Raw genomic sequence first — 13,926 nt, 5'->3', positions numbered from 1 at the left:
TTTTACAATTATTTCTTGTTACTATATACGGAATAATAATTAGGTATATTTATACAGCCGATTGTAGTTATATAATGTTAATTCGTGTTAATATTAAGAATAAGTAAGTAGGTACTTACTATATAATTGCGTTCTAGATTATGAGAATAAGAATAAGTTACATATGTTATAGTATAGAATAGAATAGAAAATCATTTATTCAAATAAACTTAATTTAAGCACTATTGAATAGTCATAACAATTTTTCGGAAAGCTGTCTCATCAAAAGTTATATGTATATAGTTGTAAATATAATTGTGAGTTTTTTTTAAATGTAAGAATATTATGACGACGACTTCGCTGATCTAACGGTTTAGCACACCGCTTTACGTCCGATAGTCGCGGGTTCGATTCCTCGCACGGCACAAACATTTGTATTAAGAGTATGATTATGATTATTTGTATCGGTCTAGGTGTTTTCTATGTATAATATGTATGTATTTAAGAAAAAAAATATCTATGTATTTGTATGAGTTATCTAGCACCCATAACACAAGCTATAGTTAGCTTAACTTGGGTCTAGATTGCGCTGTGTGAATTGTCCTATTATTATTGGTATATTTTGTTTTCTCAGCTTTTTTTGTGGGATTTTTATTATTATTATTATTATGTGATGCAATTTTGTATTAATAATAATACAAATTTAAAAAAAAAATATCGTGACTCAACGCTTCTTAAAATTATTAGATATAAGAAAATAACAAGATAAATCTTCCAGCGACATTATATATATCATATCAGTTCAAGACGTGACATCTATACTGCAAGATGGCCGTCAAAATGAGGTTAATATTTTCAATAATATTTATAATTCAATATTATAATGTAGAATGTAGTAAATTACGGTTGGATCCGTTAGTAGAATCAAATGCAGGATTAATAAGAGGTCTACAAGCATCCGATGGTGATTACTCCATGTTTCTTGGCATACCGTTTGCTAAAGTCAACGAGAGTAATCCATTTGGGGTGAGTTATATATAAGCTGTGCCCGCGGTTACACATGCATTAAATTTCAATACAAAATATAGCCTATGTGTTATTCTGTTGCATAAGCTATATTACTTTAAAATTTCATCAACATTCGTTAAGTAGGTTTTGCGTGAAAGAGTAACAAACAAATTTTGGTGTTTATAATATTATTAAGATTAAGATAATAACTTTAACAATTCAAACAGCGCCATCTAGTTCCATACTACGTAAAGCTTGTGTGTATGGGTACTAGACAATTGATAGACACCCATATTTTTTTTATTAATACAGACACATTATATTATATATACATAATACCTAGACAATACCAACAATCAAACTCATGTATACAATGTGTACTGTTTGCCAGTAATCGAATCCGCGACCATCGGAAGTGAGGCGGTGTGCTAAATTACTAGATGACCTAGATGATCATACGATACATTAATATCGTGATTTGCAAGTTTATTATTTATATTAAAAAACTAAAATAAAGTCTGTGTACTAAAACAATGTCTGTTGTAGGTACAAGTGTTTTGTAAGTCAATAAGTTTATAACAAAATATTTAACGAATGAAAAAAATTAAACACTCGTCTTAATGAAAATTACAATTAGTCATTATAATTATTATTTACATATCAAACGTAAATTAATTAATATTGTTTATGACTAGCTACCCGCCCCGGCTTTACACGGGTGTACATGTATTATACTTACAAACCTTCCTCTTGAATCACTCTATCTATTGCTTAAAACTACATTAAAATCCGTTGCTTAGTTTAAAAGATCTAAGCTAATAGACAGTGTGGGCGACTTCATTTTATACTATGTAAAGATATTTTCAAATTACATAAACGTTTATATATAAATACATCAGGTAAATATTTTTATTCCAATTAACTACAATAAAAGTATATCAAAACCACTTTACTTGCAAGTTGTTGTGTTTTATATTGAGCATTTTTTTACACAGATTTTAGAAAATAATAATAGTTATAAAGGTAGTTATAATATCTAACATAACATATGCTTGGGTTGGTGGCTCAGGGGTGGAATTTATCAAAATCCTTTCTTAGGGGATGCCCACATCATAGTAGCTTTATGCCTGCAAAGTCTCTTTAAAATTGATAAAGTTTCATACAAACTTTCATCCCCTATTTTATCCACTTGGGGGTAGAATTAATCAAAATCCTTTCTTAGCGGATGCCTACGTCATAACATCTACCTGCATGCCAAATTTTAACCCGATCCGTCCAGTGGTTTGGGCTGTGCGTTGATAGATCGCTATGTCAGTCACCTTTGAGTTATATATATTTATGTCTTAATTGATGATCATGGTTATGAATATAACACTTACGTATTTAATAAAATTACGTTTTTATTGCTTTCCAGATTTCTACTCCACAAGAAAAATTTGACGATGTTTATGAAGCATATGATGATTCTCTTATGTTGTGCCCTCAATACCAATCTTCCAATATTAAAGTGGGAAACGTAAACTGTTTATTCTTAAACGTTTATGTACCAAACTCAGCACATTCGCAAAACCTTCTACCTGTAATGATCTTTATTCATGGCGGAACATTTACATCTGGCAGTGGAAGAAAATCTGAATATGGTCCTAAATATTTGGTAGACAAAAATATAATTTTAATAACAATCAACTATCGCCTCGGACCGTATGGTTTTATGTGTCTAGATACTCCAGAAGTTCCAGGCAATCAGGGATTGAAAGATCAGGTATTAGCCTTGAGGTGGGTAAAAGATAACATCGGAGCCTTTGGAGGAGATGTCAATAAAATAACATTATTTGGGCGAAGTGCTGGTGGCATATCTATAGATTTACATCTATTATCCGAACACGATAATCTTTTCAATCGTGTTATAATGCAGAGCGGAACATCTTTAGCTTCAAGGGTATTGCAAACACCAGATAAACCAGATAAAACAGCTCCTCTAAAGATTGCTGAATATTTAGATTTTAAAACAGATTCTGTATCCGATGCTTTGAATTTTTTAGCTCAGACCGATACTCATTTAGTCATTACTACTGCGCGTACACTAAATATGGTTTTCAAACCATGTGTAGAAACAGTATTCAATGATGTAGAACCATTTATAACAAAGCCTTGGACTGACGCGGAATTTACGAAAATCAAAGGAATGCCAATACTCATAGGCTTTAATAACAAAGAAAGATCATCTGAATATGCAAGAAAAGATGAAAAATATTTTGAAGGTTTAAATGTTATCCATGATAAATTAAATGAATCTTTTAATTTGGATAACGATGATTTAGCAAATATGAAAAATATTATCCAACATTTCTACTTTGGGGATGAAAAAATAAGTATAGATCTAATTGATGAGATTGGTGATTTCGATTCAGATTACACATATATTCACCCTATTCAAAGAAGTATTAAAAAATACATTGAAAGCTCTCCTGAAAATATATATTATTATATGTTTTCATATAGTGGTGGAAGAAATTTCTATAGAGCACGTTACAATGTCACTGGAGAAGGTGCTTTTCACACCGATGAAATAGGGTATTTATTTGATGTATCATTTCTTCCTGAGGACAATGTAAATGATTTAATTTTGTTAGAGCAAATGACTACAATGTGGGCTAACTTTGTTAAGTATGGGTAAGTTCAAAATATGTATTATGGTGGTTTACATGTAGAATGGATGATTCGCAGTAAATGAGTCTTTGGTTTCAGTTTAATTATGACCAAATATTATGATTATTACTATTATGACAAAATACAGTGTTTATTATACAGGAGATTTCCTGCTGTAATAATTAGTTTCCGGCATCTTACTGGAGTATTTATATGATGACATAAATAAATATCATGTTGCTGTTAATTTTATTTAATCTACCGAGGTAGACTAATACAGTTTGCTTTGTAAAATGTATTTCCTGTGATTGAATGGTGATGTAAGACAATTCATATATGTAAATATTTTATATGAATGAAGGTAGAATAATAAATTAACACTAACTATTAGAAAGATGATCAATGTTTTTGTCATTCCATATATATAAAATTAGCAATTGCGATAAACTTTCCGCACTAAATACAGTAGTCTCTTTGTATCACATATATTACAGGGACCCCACACCAGCTACTACGGATCTGTTACCAGTCAAGTGGACTCCACTAACAAAAGACAAGTGGCATTATATGAATATACACTCCCAACTATCAATGGAATCTAGACCACTAAACTCAAGGATGGCTTTCTGGGATTTGTTCTACAAATTAAACGAAGATGCATCTAGATTATGTGAAAAATAAGAAAACGAATAATAAAGTACGTACACTTTTCAACATTTTTTTTATTCCTAAATTCTTTATTCTTCGTGAGCACATTGTTGCGTTTCAGTATGAAACAAAATCTTAAGAATTTCAATTATTTTTTAAAAAGTACTAGCTAAAAACATATATAAATGTAATTATGATGTAGTATATAAATCAACTATTGCTTAATCATTGTAACTATCTACTGTTTTTGTTACATGTGTTTACATTATATTGTGTGTTCTGAAGATGAGTTAAAATAGTTATCTATCTACAAGTTAATGATGATAATAAGAAAATATTTAATTCATTTAATTAATCAAATAATAATAAGATATAGGTAAACCAATAATTTAAATATGACAATCAGATGACAATAATAGAAAAACTAAGCAACACTGCTCGACAATGTCGTACATATCACAATACTTAAAGAGAATAATGATGAATAAACACAGCGGTAATTAATATGTCTGAAAAGAATGACGTTTAACTGACATAAAATATTTGTCGAGTAAGACAACTGGTATTGCCACAGCTGTTTACAAAAATAGCTTCATAAAACAATAATTAAACAGTTTGTATATGAGTATGACTTAATATGACAAATGTTACCAATATACTAATATAACAATATTACCAATATACTAACATAAAAATAATGAAGTTAAAGTCGTTAAATGATAACATTCTAGTTAGGAATACACATAGTGTAAAGCATGATCGAAATAATATTTAATATTGGTATATATTTTTATTTAATGACGACATCTGTCCAAACGAAAGTATATTGCAATATAGTTATTTAAGAATGTCAATTAAAGGTTATGATGTGTTATTTGTCATTGTAGTTATTTGTTGCATAAGTTGGTAATATCCGGTAAACAAACATATAGGATACGTGTCGATTCCATTTATCTAGAACAAAAACATACCGATAGTGTCAGTGATAAGAGATCTTTAGTAGAAGATGGTTGTGACATTGAAAATACTATTTTTAATAACTGTTTCTATAATTCAATATGGTCAAAGCACCGACTTACGAATAGATCCTCTAGTAGAATCTAACGTTGGATTAATTAGAGGGCTCCGTGCTTCGGATGGTGATTACTCCATGTTCCTTGGCATACCGTTTGCTAAAGTCAACGAGAGTAATCCGTTTGGGGTGAGTAAATTTAAATATTAAGTAACCCTAAAATCGGAACTGTAATAATCGCTTTTAGAATAGGTGATTCCGTTTTGTTATTTACATATATTTCCACAATATATTAAGATGAATATTTGTTAGAAAGTAAAGAAATAAATATTTGTAGTTCAAGTCTTTATTTAAGTCTAAAACGAGGCTCAGGGTATGTTAATTATCTCTATTATCTGGAAATAAACATATTGTTAAAAATACGAATATAAGAAATACATATGTACGTGAGTAAAGTCTCTATTTATTTAGTTATATAAACCTTATTACTGATTACTCCATCTGGCATAAATATATTAGTTGTTGCAATATATTGTACTTCATTTCAGAATTCAAGTCCATATGGAAGATTCGAAGAAATATATGAAGCATACGACGATTCTTTAATGTTATGTCCCCAGTATGAATCATCGAAAATTTTGGGAAATATAAATTGCCTATACTTAAATGTATATGTGCCAAACACAGCTAGTTCCCAAAATCGATTACCGGTAATGGTTTGGATACATGGTGGAGGATTTAAGACTGGTACTGGAAAAATAACAGAAACCGGTCCCAAATTTTTAGTAAAACAAGATATAATTTTAGTATCAATTAATTATCGCCTCGGTCCATATGGTTTCATGTGTTTAGATATACCAGAGGTCCCAGGCAATCAGGGATTAAAAGATCAATTACTAGCCTTAAGATGGGTTAAGGATAACATCGAAGCATTTGGTGGCGATGTTAATAAAATAACTGTATTTGGTCAAAGTGCTGGCGCAATATCAATAGATTTGCACCTTTTATCTGTACATGACAATATTTTTAATAAAATAATATTACAGAGTGGCACATCTTTAGCTGCAACCGTTCTAGAAGCACCTGATAAACAAGCTCCTATTAAAATAGCGGAATTTCTTGGTTTTCAAACTGAATCTATACAAGAAGCTTTAAATTTTCTTACTGGTACTGATCCTAATTTAGTTATTGCAGCCTCAAACAGTCTACATATGCTTTTTAAACCTTGTGTTGAAACTGCGTTTGATGATGTTGAACCTTTTATACTTAAACCTTGGATTAACGCGAAAGTGACAAGAGTTAAGGGAATGCCAATACTTCTTGGATTCAATAATAAAGAAAGATGGTTTGAATATGTAAATAAAGACTCTGATTATTTTGATAATTTAAATGTAATACATGATAAATTGGTACAGACATTCAATTTTAATAGCACCAAACTTACGGAAATGGAAGATATCATTCATCACTTTTATTTAGGAGATAATAAAATAGCAATAGAATTTAGGGATGAAATTGGTGATTTTGATTCCGATTACACGTATATTCACCCAGTTCAAAGAAGCATTAGAAAATATATCGAAAGCTCTGCTGAAAATATATTCTATTATATGTTTTCATATGGAGGTGAAAGGAATTGGCAAAAAGTAAAACAGAATGAGGTGAAATTTCAAGATGGTGCTTTTCATGCCGATGAATTGGGATATCTGTTCGACGTGGCATTTCTTACAGAGAATAATTTAGAAGATCTATTTATCGTTGAACAAATGACTACAATGTGGGCTAACTTTGCTAAATATAGGTAAGTATAAATTAAAAATAATAGTAAAAATAAAATAATCACTAAACAATAAAATTTCTAGATTTTTAATCACTATACTTGCCTTAATATTATTAAAAAATTAGGTAATTGATTGGCAGTCTGAATGATGACAGTCTAGTAGCTTTGCACCCTGTTTTTTTCTGACGCTCGCGGGTATGATTCCTCGCACAATGCAAATATAAGCATGGGCCTGATTATTTGTATTGGTCTGGATGTTTATTATGTATAATAAGAATAATATCCCTGGACAATTCGCACAGTGCCATCTAGCTCCGAGCTAAGCAGATCATAATTACATTTATTTTATGGATACTAGATAACTGATATAAATACTCAAATACTTTTTATCATAAATATCGATACATACATAGAATACACTGATAGAAAAAATCATGCTTATAAATATAAATATTTGTACCATGCAAGGAACAGAATCCGCGAACCAACCGGCGATGTGCCTAACCGTTAAGCCACTAAGATCGCCAACTATTATTATATGTTTTTCAGCGACCCTACACCTACTGTAACAGAATTACTACCAGCCAAATGGACACCATTGACAAAGGACAAGTGGTATTATTTGAACATAGACTCGCAACTGTCTGTGAGAAGCCGACCACTTCACGAAAGGATGGCGTTCTGGGATTTGTTCTACGAAACTAACAAAGTGGAACAAAAGGGCTATGAATAAGATTCATGAATATTAAAAATATCATACAAAAGCTTGTATATTTTAAAAATTCAGTCATATCTTTAAAAAAAATGTGTAAATCTATAATAATATTTTTTTATGTATAATAAATAAAGTATAATGGGATTTTTTAAATGTATAACAACACTGGCTATGAATTTTTTTACCAGAATAAAAGAATATATATTTCCGTATCCGTGATATAATTTGTTTTCACATTAATAATATATCTTAGGACTTTGGGACAATTCACACAGCGCTATCTAGTCTCAAGATAAGCAGAGCTTGTGTTATGATTACTAGACAACTAGTATAAACACATAGATTTCTTTTGTAATTACATACATAAAACAATAAATAATAAATAGAAAGTAAGCAAATTGACAGACAATTATACCAGACTATACAAACAATTATATTCATGAATACAAATATTTGTACTGTGCGAAGAATCTAACTTACAACTAACGGGAGTAAAGGAGTTATGTTAAACCGTCAAGTTAAATTTAATTATGATGGTTCCATCATTTAGCTTAACAGGAGTCTAAGTCGCTAAATCGTCAAATTTAATTTCATTGTGATCCATTCAGCTCTGAAAAGAGCCTAAGTTACTACTTCTAACATTAGCTATCTGCAAGCGTAAGTATCTACTCAGTATGTAGTTAAGATAACATTCTCTGTATCGTCAACTTTGAGATTATCTTGTAAATCTATAAAATTTACCCGTATATCATAATCTACTCTTGCCGTTTCATGATATATTATACCTATTGATATTATGTAATAAATGCTCTCATGATTTTATCAATAAACTGATATAGTCAGTGACAACACATCTGTAGTAAAAGATGCATGTAAACATGAAGTTGCAATTTGTAATTTTAATATTTGCACTTCAATATGTGCATAGTAAAATTTTACGTTTGGATCCGTTAGTTGAATCAAATGCAGGATTAATAAGAGGTTTACATGCATCCGATGGTGATTACTCCATGTTCCTTGGTATACCGTTTGCTAAAATCAACGAGAGTAATCCATTTGGGGTGAGTAAATTTAAATATTTAGTAAAGTTGAAATCTGAACTGAAATCATAACTATTTGAGTCTGGCGCTTCGTTTGTTCTTATTCCTTTAAGGTTAACACCTTAAAGGAATTTAACAAGTTTTAAAGAGAATAATAAAATAATAATACAATAAGAGCTGATGCAGAAGCTATCTCAAATACCGTACGCACAAAACCTCGGGCATCAGCTAGTATAAAATAATTATCGTTATTTCAATTCAAATCACAAAATAATTAATTCTGACATATTTTAGTTTATAAGAATGTATAATATGAGAGTATCCTCAGATATGACGGCCAGTAGGCAGGTCAGAGGAAGAAGATGGTATGCTGCGCCGAATACAAATAATGGAATAAAGACAAGGCAATGATGATGATGATATGACTTAAATAAGTAACTATAATGTATTTATTTAAGGCATTTTTTTTGTCATTTTTCACTGCCGTTTAAGTTACAGTTTTAATAACACTTAAACTATACTGACTATGAAATTAAGTGCTAATATTTTTTATAATTTGGTATAATAGATAATGCAATATTACAATATTCGCTATATTCAATTGCGTTTGAAATACGTAGAGACCAAAAGTAAGGACAAATTGTTACTGACTATAGCTAGTGTAACTCTATGTACATTTATTGTAGGTAATTTATCAAATAAATATATTACTACTTGATTCAAATTCGATAATCACAATTCTTTGGAAAGATCTACTATGAAGTGAACAACTAGAGATTATTCTTATCGTTATCTTGTCCATCTCCACTCGCCTTATTTCATCAAATGCATATCTCTCCAAAAGAGCAATATGCACTATAAAGACCTTGAGTCGTAAAATCATATAGATTTGTTTTTGATGAAGTTTTTCTTGTTGGCCCTAATTTATCACTGCTTTACATCCGATGGTCGTGCGCTAAACCGCTTAACAAACGAGACCATCAAAAAAATTTAAACCAAAATATTATTATAATGTAATATGGGCATGATAAAAGTTGCATTCACCATAACTACCCCTTCTGGGATATCAGTCATGATGGTAGGTAATTTTTTATTATACTAACAGCTACTGAATTATAGTCGCCCCCCACATATTACGCAGAAACAAATATTGCACTATACATAATGTCTTATTCAAATCATATGCCCTCTATCATTATTGGCAACTTGCCAATTTTCTAAATATAGAACTAAATACTTTACACACTGTTCTATTTCTGAAACAGTATTGAATTCTATTTGGGGATCAAACATTTTAAGTCGCAATACATTTCAAGAAAATAACACTATTCAGAATCGAGTTTAGAAATGGCTTTATTCAGAAATACTGGAACCCACCTACGTATGTTTTGTCACATTCTATCAAATTAAGAAAATAGCTCTAAAGAATAAATATATCGATAAGTAATTAAAATAGATTTAATAGATGTAACGTTTTCTAAAAGTATTGGGTTTTAAAATTCCAAACATATACAGAAACATAAGCAATCAAATTTTATTAATTTCCAGATATCAACTCCTCAAGAAAGATTTGAAGATGTATACGAAGCATATGATGATTCCTTAATGTTATGTCCGCAATATCAGTCTGAAATTGTTCTTGGAAATATTAATTGCTTGTATTTAAACATCTATGTGCCTAATTCAGCCAGTAGTCAAAACCGCCTACCGGTAATGGTTTGGATTCACGGTGGAGCTTTTGCAACTGGCAGTGGTAGAAGATCAGAATATGGTCCAAAATATTTACTGAAACAAGACATAATTTTAGTATCGATTAATTATCGCCTTGGTCCATATGGTTTTATGTGTCTAGATACGCCAGAAGTGCCAGGCAATCAAGGATTAAGAGATCAGTTATTAGCTTTGAGGTGGATCAATGAGAATATTCAAGCATTTGGAGGTGATATTAGCAAAATAACACTATTTGGAGAGAGTGCGGGTTCAATATCCATAGATTTTCACTTGTTGTCTTCCAATGAGAATCTTTTCAACCGTGCTATAATGCAAAGTGGAACATCTATAGCGTCGAACACTTTGCAAACACCAGGTGCAGATGAATTTGCGCCAATAATAATAGCAGAATTCCTTGGTTTTCAAACTGACTCTGTAACTGAGGCCCTAGACTTCCTTACTTCAACAGATTCTAATTTAGTTATTTCAGCATCAAAAGCTTTAAATTTGGTCTTTAAGCCGTGCGTAGAAAAAGAATTTAGTGATGTCGATCCATTTATAACAGAATCTTGGATCAACGCACCAGTACCAAAAGCCAAGGGAGTGTCAATACTCATTGGATTTAATAATAAAGAGAGATGGTTCGAATATGCGAATAAGGAACCCGAATATTTTGAAGATTTAAATTTGATACATAATAAATTAGAACATGCTTTTGCTTTCGATGATAACGAACTTGCAGAAATGGCGAATATTGTGCAACATTTCTATTTGGGAGACGAAAAAATAAGTAATGAACTAAAAGACGAAATTGGAAATTTTGATACTGATTTTACATATTCGCATCCAATTCAAAGAAGTATCAGGAAATACATAGAGAGCTCTTCTGGAAACATATTTTATTACATGTTTTCATATAGTGGTGGTAGAAATTTCTATAAAGTCAGCCTCAATCTAACTGTAGAGGGCGCTATTCACGCTGATGACTTAGGATATTTATTTGACATATCATATCTCTCGGAAGAAAATCCAAATGATATAGTAGTTTTAAACCAAATGACTACTATGTGGGCAAATTTTGCTAAATATGGGTAAGTCAATAATTCAAATTTTTAACAAAAGGAAAAAGTTCCTTAAAATGACTAACCAAATAAATAAAGGTAGATTAAAAAATGTAATGACTATTCAAAAGTGCTTCAATGTAAGTTTATTTGAATAAATGATATTCTATTCTATTCTATTCTTAAATATCTAATTTTTAATTGAAGATTCTATTGCCTTTTATTAATATTATACTATATGGCTTTTAATTTATATATGAACAATTGAATGTTAGTACCGTAATAATTCTATAAAGATTAAACTCGTTGTTTGAACAATATTTCAAGAGTTCCAAACTGTATTCATTTATATAAGTATTTTTTTTCAGCGACCCGACACCAGATACAACGGAACTACTACCAATAAAATGGACTCCACTAACAAAAGACAATTACTATTATTTGAATATAGATTTAGAACTCTCCGTTAAGTCTAGACCCCTTCACGCAAGAATAGCGTTCTGGGATTTATTCTATAAGTTGAATCAAGTAGAAGGACTGAAGTAGAAGAAGTGGTATAAGATATCAAATAGAATTAATAGGAGGATATAGCCTCTCGATTTAGTGCATAGGGCTCCTGTGATGTGAGAGATACCAAAGTCCTATTCCCAAGTCTCTATTAACTACTTAATTTTCACAGTTTATGTAATGCTACACACGTAATTAACATACTGCTGTTTTGTTCATTAATTTATTTAATATTTATCTATAATTTCATTTAATGAAATAAAGATATTTGTTAGAAGAATTGTATATGTTTTGATAAAATAATGTCTAATTTATGTTATATAAAAATACAACAGTATGGACCTATAAGATCTTAGTCAACGCGTGAGAGGTTTCACAAGAAACTTGACTTGATGTCCGTAGTGTTATTCACGTATGTCAAGTTTCTTATGTAAACACCACCTAAAGGAAACTGTTTCTATATGTGTCAGTTACTTATAATTGATGGAGATATTCAGTGGATATACAGCAATAAATATAATTTAATCTAATTTAATCTAGTTTTGATCACAGTTCCACGCAATATATAACTACTAGCTATTCACCTCGGCTTCGCACGGGTGCACATATATTATACATATAAACCTTCCTCTTGAATCATTATTATTCTTAACAGTAGGTGGTAAAGGTAAATAGGTGGCAAACAATTGGGTACACTGCTGAAACAGCCGGTGGTCGCGGGTTCGATTCCAATATAACACAAATATCAAGAGTCTGTTCAAACAATTTCTAAATATATTAGATCTACGGCTGTCTATTAAAAAAGCCGCTTCAAAATCTGTTGCGTAGTTTTAAAGATTTAAGCATACATAGGGACGGACAGACAGCGACAGCGACTTTGTTTTATACTATGTAATGATTATTTAGCAACAGGAACACTAATTTTAAATGTGATGGATTATACTTTGAATTCCAAAACGAATATACCTAAGAACAAGCAGGTGAGACTGATGATCGACCAAATCAGCATTTCTGTCATAAAAAATTTATACTTCTTTAGAACCTTGGCTATGCTTGGCCGCAATTTGGCCAAGTTGCTTGGCATTTCACTTACAAAATCTTATTAATATTATAAACGCGAAAGTTTGTGCCTGGATGAATTACTCTTTCACGCAAAAGCTACTGAACGGATTTTGATGAAATTTTACAGTAATACAGCTTATATCTCGGAATAACATATAGGCTATAAATTTCACGAGAACCATACAGCGGGCACAGTATGTATGTATTTCTTTTAAACCTTCGCTAACCAAGTTTATCCATTCAACAGTTTTATTTGATCTAAAACTTTGTGCCATATAACAACGATATTGGCATCATCTATACATACAATATTGAAATCACTGTTTTTTACTACATGCATATGAATATAAATACGGTACATACACCAAAATAACATTTTTAACTATTTTTGTCTGTCTGTTGGTCTGTTTGTTCCGGCTAATCTCAAAAATGTCTAGACCGATTTTGATGGGACTATTTTTTGGCAGGTAGCTGATGTAATAAGGAGTAACTTAGGCTACTATTTTTTTAGAAAACTAAAACTAAATTCCACGCGGACGAAGTCGCGGGACAGCTAGTTCTTATAATTAAGTAAACAATATAATTAATGACATATCTTGTACTTTTCCCTATATTTTTTCGACACAAGTAATTAACGAAATAACGCTAGAAATAATATCGAATGAGATATCGTTGGTTCGATCCGGGCCGAGCTGGCCTAATGGCGTGTAAAATTAATGCCCTCCAGTTTTTGACAGTTTTCTATTAACTGTGAG

General features: G+C 30.9%; 3 protein-coding genes across 3 annotated transcripts; all 3 read left to right on the top strand.

Moving 5' to 3' along the window:
- Positions 1-807: 807 nt before the first annotated feature.
- Positions 808-4,317, top strand: LOC131854088 (cholinesterase 2-like). The gene is made up of 3 exons (XM_059205212.1): positions 808-1,005; positions 2,402-3,660; positions 4,131-4,317. Exons 1-3 carry the CDS (start codon positions 808-810, stop codon positions 4,315-4,317), a joined length of 1,644 nt encoding a protein of 547 aa, XP_059061195.1.
- Positions 4,318-5,059: 742 nt separating this feature from the next.
- Positions 5,060-7,930, top strand: LOC131854050 (acetylcholinesterase-like). The gene is made up of 3 exons (XM_059205173.1): positions 5,060-5,485; positions 5,845-7,097; positions 7,626-7,930. The coding sequence occupies exons 1-3, from the start codon at positions 5,291-5,293 to the stop codon at positions 7,807-7,809; spliced, it is 1,632 nt and encodes a 543-aa protein (XP_059061156.1). The 5' UTR covers positions 5,060-5,290; the 3' UTR covers positions 7,810-7,930.
- Positions 7,931-8,646: 716 nt separating this feature from the next.
- LOC131854051 (acetylcholinesterase-like) lies at positions 8,647-12,313 on the top strand. Its single transcript, XM_059205174.1, has 3 exons — positions 8,647-8,852; positions 10,380-11,632; positions 11,971-12,313. The coding sequence occupies exons 1-3, from the start codon at positions 8,658-8,660 to the stop codon at positions 12,146-12,148; spliced, it is 1,626 nt and encodes a 541-aa protein (XP_059061157.1). The 5' UTR covers positions 8,647-8,657; the 3' UTR covers positions 12,149-12,313.
- The last annotated feature ends 1,613 nt before the right edge of the window (positions 12,314-13,926 follow it).

Source organism: Achroia grisella, unplaced genomic scaffold (assembly GCF_030625045.1).
Source record: "Achroia grisella isolate CSIRO2021 unplaced genomic scaffold, CSIRO_AGI_Agris_v1 utg947, whole genome shotgun sequence".
Taxonomy (NCBI): Eukaryota; Metazoa; Arthropoda; class Insecta; order Lepidoptera; family Pyralidae; genus Achroia; species Achroia grisella.
Note: the sequence above shows the minus strand (reverse complement) of the source record. Positions and strands in the feature narration are given on the sequence as shown.

Bases quoted from the DNA above. Each gene is read 5' to 3' on its own strand.
- LOC131854088 (XM_059205212.1), top strand. From the start codon at position 808: ATGGCCGTCAAAATGAGGTTAATATTTTCAATAATATTTATAATTCAA. The intron at 1,006-2,401 runs GTGAGTTATATA...ATTGCTTTCCAG, and splicing joins ACGAGAGTAATCCATTTGGG to ATTTCTACTCCACAAGAAAA. The intron at 3,661-4,130 runs GTAAGTTCAAAA...CATATATTACAG, and splicing joins GCTAACTTTGTTAAGTATGG to GGACCCCACACCAGCTACTA.
- LOC131854050 (XM_059205173.1), top strand. From the start codon at position 5,291: ATGGTTGTGACATTGAAAATACTATTTTTAATAACTGTTTCTATAATT. The intron at 5,486-5,844 runs GTGAGTAAATTT...ACTTCATTTCAG, and splicing joins ACGAGAGTAATCCGTTTGGG to AATTCAAGTCCATATGGAAG. The intron at 7,098-7,625 runs GTAAGTATAAAT...TATGTTTTTCAG, and splicing joins GCTAACTTTGCTAAATATAG to CGACCCTACACCTACTGTAA.
- LOC131854051 (XM_059205174.1), top strand. From the start codon at position 8,658: ATGCATGTAAACATGAAGTTGCAATTTGTAATTTTAATATTTGCACTT. The intron at 8,853-10,379 runs GTGAGTAAATTT...ATTAATTTCCAG, and splicing joins ACGAGAGTAATCCATTTGGG to ATATCAACTCCTCAAGAAAG. The intron at 11,633-11,970 runs GTAAGTCAATAA...ATTTTTTTTCAG, and splicing joins GCAAATTTTGCTAAATATGG to CGACCCGACACCAGATACAA.